Below are 5,927 nucleotides of genomic sequence, written 5' to 3'. Positions count from 1 at the left end.
TAATTAACTTAAGCTGAACAAAAATGTCTTGTGCTATAATGTCAGAAAAGTTTGAGTAAAACATCTTTTCAACTTCAGTGCAGCAGGACAGAAAATTGAACTCTTCCTCTTTCTTTGCTGCCAGTTAAAGATGGCAATTATGTAACATTTGGTTAAGCTTACATTTGCCAAAGTTCCTGACTGAGACAGTTTTTGTGTTGTACTTTTTTTATAGGATCTTGTTGAGATGCAGCAGGTTTTAGAAGTAGGAGGCCATACATTAAGACTGGTTGCAATAGTATTTGCCAAACCATGGCTATTACATTCAGTATGTCTGAAGGATAAACCAGATGATTCTGATCAGCAAGGTGCAGAAACCACTCTCCCAGATGTGCAACAGGAGTGCCTGCCATCAGAACCAAACATGGGAGAGGAATGTTTGAGAGAGGAGGAGCACCTGGGAAAAGACACACCATTTCCCAGTTACATGTTAATTAACTTAAGCTGAACAAAAATGTCTTGTGCTATAATGTCAGAAAAGTTTGAGTAAAACATCTTTTCAACTTCAGTGCAGCAGGACAGAAAATTGAACTCTTCCTCTTTCTTTGCTGCCAGTTAAAGATGGCAATTATGTAACATTTGGTTAAGCTTACATTTGCCAGCTGAAGTTCCTGAGACAGTTTTTGTGTTGTACTTTTTTTATAGGATCTTGTTGAGATGCAGCAGGTTTTAGAAGTAGGAGGCCATACATTAAGACTGGTTGCAATAGTATTTGCCAAACCATGGCTATTACATTCAGTATGTCTGAAGGATAAACCAGATGATTCTGATCAGCAAGGTGCAGAAACCACTCTCCCAGATGTGCAACAGGAGTGCCTGCCATCAGAACCAAACATGGGAGAGGAATGTTTGAGAGAGGAGGAGCACCTGGGAAAAGACACACCATCTGTCAGTGATGAAGAACCCCCAAGGAAGAAATGCAAGACTCAAAATGATGTCCTTCAAGATAGCAATCAGCTCTGCCAGGGTTCACAGTGTGAAACGGGAAGTGCAGATGAAAATCACTTTGATGCAGGTGCTACTGATCCTGTCACAACGAAGGAAGCTTTAATCAATGATGCAGAAATGGGCTCCCTGGGAGGGCAGACAGAACACCCAGATGAACACTCAGCACGTGCTCCCAACACTGCGAATGTGGACACTCAAAAGGAACAAGATAAATCTTGTTCTGAGAACAAACAGCTTGAAGAGAATGATGAGCTCAGCACTGAGAACAGCAAGCAGATCCTTGAACAATCAGCCAGTGAGCAGAATGATGATCTTTCCTACTCAGAGGAGAACCCAGGAGTCTCTAAAGGTATGTGGGAGCACTCGACATCAGGAAATAGAGACTAGCTCATCATCAGTTGATCCCAAATGCCTAGCTCCATTTTATAAGCAAATACTACATTCTTTATGAAGCCAGTAGTTCTTGCCAAGTTTTACATGAAGTAGGTTGTTGGGGTGGTTTGGCTTTTTTTCCATTTTTATCGGCTCTGATTTCAGATGGAATCACAAGCTCACTGCTCATGTGGTGCTTTGCCAAGATCTGCCATTACCCAGGCTTACAAGAGGCAACCTGCTGTGTGGGTCAGTGCAAACTGATCCCTGGCATCCTTGAGCCTGGTGTTACTGGAGCCTTCCTGCAGGAAACAGACTCAGGGCACCTAAGCAGGAAAGACTTCAGTTCTTAACATAACACTAGTAAAGTACTGGTTTGGATTTAACTTCCTCTACTTGTTTGTGACACAAAAATGGAAAAAAATATTACCAAAGGTTAAGAGTTCTTATTGGTGTCAGCATGAAGGCCAGCTGAATGGTTCACATGTGTTTAAGCCAAAGCTGTTAGCCTCTGGGTGAGGTACAAGTACCTTCTATAGTTAACTGTGTAATTAAAACCCATGACATAATGGGTACTGGAAACTGCAGAGACAACCTTCACTTTGCAGCCAAACTCAGCATTCTCAAGTCTACAGCTATTAAGGCTTGAGCTCAACTTCCCCCTGATGACCAAGAGCATTAAGTTGCACCCACATGAGTGGCTAGGACCCGGCACAGCTCTGTCTGAAGCTCAGCTCCTTCAGCCCACAGAGTGACTTGTTTGCAGCCCTGTCATCAGACTTCTAGGAATAACACTTCTTGCTGTGGTTTGGGAATGGAACCACAGAAAGTGTGGCTGGAGTAGATGGATGTGGCTGGGAGGTGTGGGACAGAGGATGCTGCAGACAGGTGATGGCCATCCCAGTGGAAGCTTAGAGCTCCCCATGCAACTGAGACCACCACACAGAGTAGTTTCCTTGTGTTTGTTTCTATTTGCAGTTTACTGCTTGGTCACCTTTTACTTTCCTGCCATTAAAGAGTTTGGGCTAGTTAACTTAAAAACTGTGTGTTCTTTTCTTTCCAGGAAGCTCCATGAGAGATGTATCCCAGGCAACCAGGGACCGGTGAGTAATGGAGATGTCAGCAGAGTAACTAAACACTTGGCACTACCAAAATAATACCTGAAAGCAAATGATTTGGAAACCTTAGTTTTATGCTCTGATGGGCAGTGAGCATTGATGATGGAGAAACCACATTTCCTCTATTCTTCTTGTTAATGTTACTCATGCTCATATGCCTGCTGAAAAAAAATCAGGTATGTGGGACTTTTTTTCCAAAAACCCACTAGCTCCAAATATCACAGGAACAAAACTCATTTTCTTTCTCAAGTAAGTCCAGTGTCAGAAAGTCACAGCTTCCATGTGCCCAGGAAAGGCCTGGATTTCCATGCACGGTCTGTTATTTGACTCTGAAAAGCAAAAAATTAGGAATTCTGTTTCCTATCTGAGCACCGTTGTTGAGTGTTGCATGTTGAAGCAGGTCTTGGGTAACTTTTGGAGGCTATTAGAGCTAATAACAAACAGCAAAAAGCTTTCCTGGTCATCAAGACTCAAGGTAATGGTTGGGTGGTACAGTGGTGGAAAAGTGCTTCTCAAGTGGTGAACACCTAGTGTGTAATACTTCAGAGCTGTGGATCTGTCTGGTAGATTAGCACAGGTCTCTGCCCATTCTCAGAGCAGCTGCAGAATTTCCTTGAGATGTGATCAAACACTGGCAACGGATGCAGAAAGAATCTCCATTATGCAGAAGTGATGATGGCAAATCAAGCTAGAAGAATAATTATTAGCAGAGCTTAAGAACTTAAATTGTCTTTTGCAGGGCCTGTGAGAATGTCTCCTTCATCGGGAGGCCGTGGAGGATCGTGGATGGGAATCTGAACAAGCCTGTGTGTAAGGGGATGATGGAAGCTGTGCTTTACCACATCATGACAAAGCCAGGCATCACAGAGGGCATGTTGCTGCAGCACTACCTGGGGGTACTGCAGCCTGTTGCTGTCTTGGAGATACTGCAGGTATGTGGATCAGCAGCTGAGGGAACTTCCTCTGCTTCAGCTCCTGCTGTTAAGAGCTGGAAGGGTCAGGAAAACGGGACTGTGAATGAACCATGAAAAACAACCTTCTCCCGTTGGTGTAAATTAGGCAGAGCCAGAGAAAGTTCACATGAGGATGGAGGGAAGCCTGCTTTCCCCATCCTTGGAATGACTTTATTAGTCACTTTAAAATTTGAGATTGCCTCTGAAATGGATCAATGTGCAGTTGAAATTCTAGTTGTTTACTGAAGTGGTGGCTTGGCATTGAGAAATACCAAGTTGGGCTGTTTACTGCAGTGTCAATCACCATAGAATTTCTTATTGTTTCCTTATATACCATTTAGATGGGTAGTCTTTGACATAAGAATCAGCCTGAAATGTGTCTGTGCTAGACAGTGCTGTAAATAAGACTTATCCTGACAGACCTCCTAAAGGAATACATACATCCTTAACTGTAAAACAGTACCTGGTGAGAAAATGAGAATTTCTCTATTTTTTCCCCTTCATCTTTAAGTTAACTACCACCACTACTGCTTTGCAAACAAAACACTGAATGATTTTTATTTTTTTTTCCTATAAGGATTAAAAGACTTAAGTATTGTAGTAACACTGCAGTCCTTCCTGTAATCATTACTTCCCCTGCTAATGCTGGAAATTATTATTGCAGTGTGTGTGCCACACTTGTGTCCAAAGGCTTATGCATTTTGGTAACAATGCAAGCTGTGTACATTACTGATCCCACACTGAGCAACCATCCTGTGCCCTAGGTGTTCCACCACAGCTTGTCCACGTGCCCTGACGAGGGTTGCTGGGACCAGGGCACAGGCAGAGCAGCAGCAGGCAGGTTTAGGACAGCAGTACAGCCTAGAGTGGTGAGGCACAGATGTGGCAGAGCAAATACAGACCCCTAGGCAGCTCTTACTCAAATCCATAAAGTCAAGGAATTACCTGTACACTTTACAAACTGGAGAATTTGAATCGAGCTTATCTAGCAACACATTCTATAAGACCTGTTTTTTAAACGATAGACAGAGCTTGTATCTGCTATACCAAGTATTAGTAAATTTAGATACAACTCAACGTGCAATGAATGCTAACCCATTAGCAACAACTGACCCAGAATCCTGGGATTTACACCTATACCAGTTTTAAACGATTAGTAACTGCTCCTTCACGTTGAGATCTGTTGCTGAACATGTTTCAGTATCCTGATGTCAACCACTGTGCTGAAAGGACACAGGCCATATCCATATCTTGCTTAGTTGTGCTGTCATCTTTGCCATCCCCACAGTCTCAGTAAAAATTGTCATTTCTGAGAATGCTTTAGGTAGAAGAGCAGTTACTACATTATTTTTTTTTCCTCTGCAACGGCTCAAGCTAAAACACAAATTTTTCTGCAGGGTCTGGAAACTCTTGGCTGCATCAAACGCTTCTACATGAAAAAGCCATCCCTGGTGTCACTGTTTTCTGAGCCAGTTGTGGAAGAACAACTCAACAATCCCAAACTGAGCGAAACCCCAACAATATACTATGAGCCTACCATTGACTGTACTCTCAGGCTGGGAAGAGTGTTCCCTTCAGAAATGAACTGGAACAAATGGGTGCAGATTATCCCGGTATGAAAGAGGTAAAGCTGAGTTGTACTGGATTGTTTTAAGTATCAGTTTCTGCTCCATCGAGTTTTTATTAAGTTATTTATCCTTTTTACTTCTGAATGTATTTAAACTGAGAATAAAGCTTAATATTGAGAGAAGCAGTTATTTAATTCCACTTGAAGTATATTCTCTTTTTACCTGTAATGGCTTGTAGAGCATCTAGTTCACAGTAGAGCAATATGGTTCACAGTTTCTGCTTTATCTTACATGGTTTTCACAAGGCACAGCAAAGGCCCCCTGTTATTTTCCTCCCCCTACAGCCACAGCAGTAACATCTTACCTTTGCTCTGCCTTCTGCTCTGGTAACTATGCCTTAGCTTAGCTATCTTAAAGTCTGTCTTTATTTTGAACACTGGTGGCTTGGTGTGTGTGGCACTATTTATGGTGTGTGCTTTTAGAACTCCTGCACTTTGTGAAATCAGGGCCCCGCGGTGTCTCCTGATGCCCCCACAGGGGCGCTTGGCAGCCTCTTCTCCAGGCCAGGCTTCGAAGCAACCACACAGCAGACGGTTCCATCCACCCAGCGAGGTGTTTATTGCAGAACACACCCCCATCCCCTCCCCGCGGGCCTTGTGCTCCCAGGCCCAGCTCCTCTGCTTCGCGCGGGAGAGCAGCCCGGGCCGCTCAGGGCCCTCAGGCCCCTCAGGCCCCTCAGGCCCCTCAGGCCGCTCAGGGCCCTCAGTCCCGCCACCGGTGCCCGCACTGCGCGTTGCAGCACTTGTAGAAGGTGGTCATGGGCTCGTCGGCCGAACGCGTCTGGATCTGCATGAAGTAGGCGCGGGGGTGTTCGCACTTGGGACACGGCTCTGCGGGGCGAGGCGCCGTGAGCTGAGAGCAGCTGAGGC

General features: G+C 44.4%; 2 protein-coding genes across 2 annotated transcripts in view; one reads left to right on the top strand and one right to left on the bottom strand.

The window, feature by feature from the left end:
- The window catches only part of GTF3C1 (general transcription factor IIIC, polypeptide 1, alpha 220kDa), a 37,855-nt gene extending 32,806 nt beyond the window's left edge, over nucleotides 1-5,049 (top strand). The window contains exons 35-38 of the mRNA XM_009995525.1: nucleotides 685-1,336; nucleotides 2,423-2,462; nucleotides 3,217-3,409; nucleotides 4,828-5,049. Of these exons, the coding sequence (XP_009993827.1) occupies nucleotides 685-1,336; nucleotides 2,423-2,462; nucleotides 3,217-3,409; nucleotides 4,828-5,049 (1,107 nt within the window). The remainder of the gene's footprint in view (nucleotides 1-684; nucleotides 1,337-2,422; nucleotides 2,463-3,216; nucleotides 3,410-4,827) is intronic.
- A 711-nt stretch (nucleotides 5,050-5,760) lies between these two features.
- POLR3K (polymerase (RNA) III (DNA directed) polypeptide K, 12.3 kDa) overlaps nucleotides 5,761-5,927 on the bottom strand; it is a 3,550-nt gene continuing 3,383 nt past the window's right edge. The window contains exon 2 of the mRNA XM_009995524.1: nucleotides 5,761-5,920. Within this exon, the coding sequence (XP_009993826.1) occupies nucleotides 5,761-5,920 (160 nt within the window). The remainder of the gene's footprint in view (nucleotides 5,921-5,927) is intronic.

The sequence above is a fragment of the Chaetura pelagica genome, unplaced genomic scaffold (genome assembly GCF_000747805.2).
Source record: "Chaetura pelagica isolate M959 unplaced genomic scaffold, ChaPel_1.0 scaffold124, whole genome shotgun sequence".
NCBI lineage: Eukaryota > Metazoa > Chordata > Aves > Apodiformes > Apodidae > Chaetura > Chaetura pelagica.
This window is presented reverse-complemented; position numbering and strand designations above follow the sequence as displayed.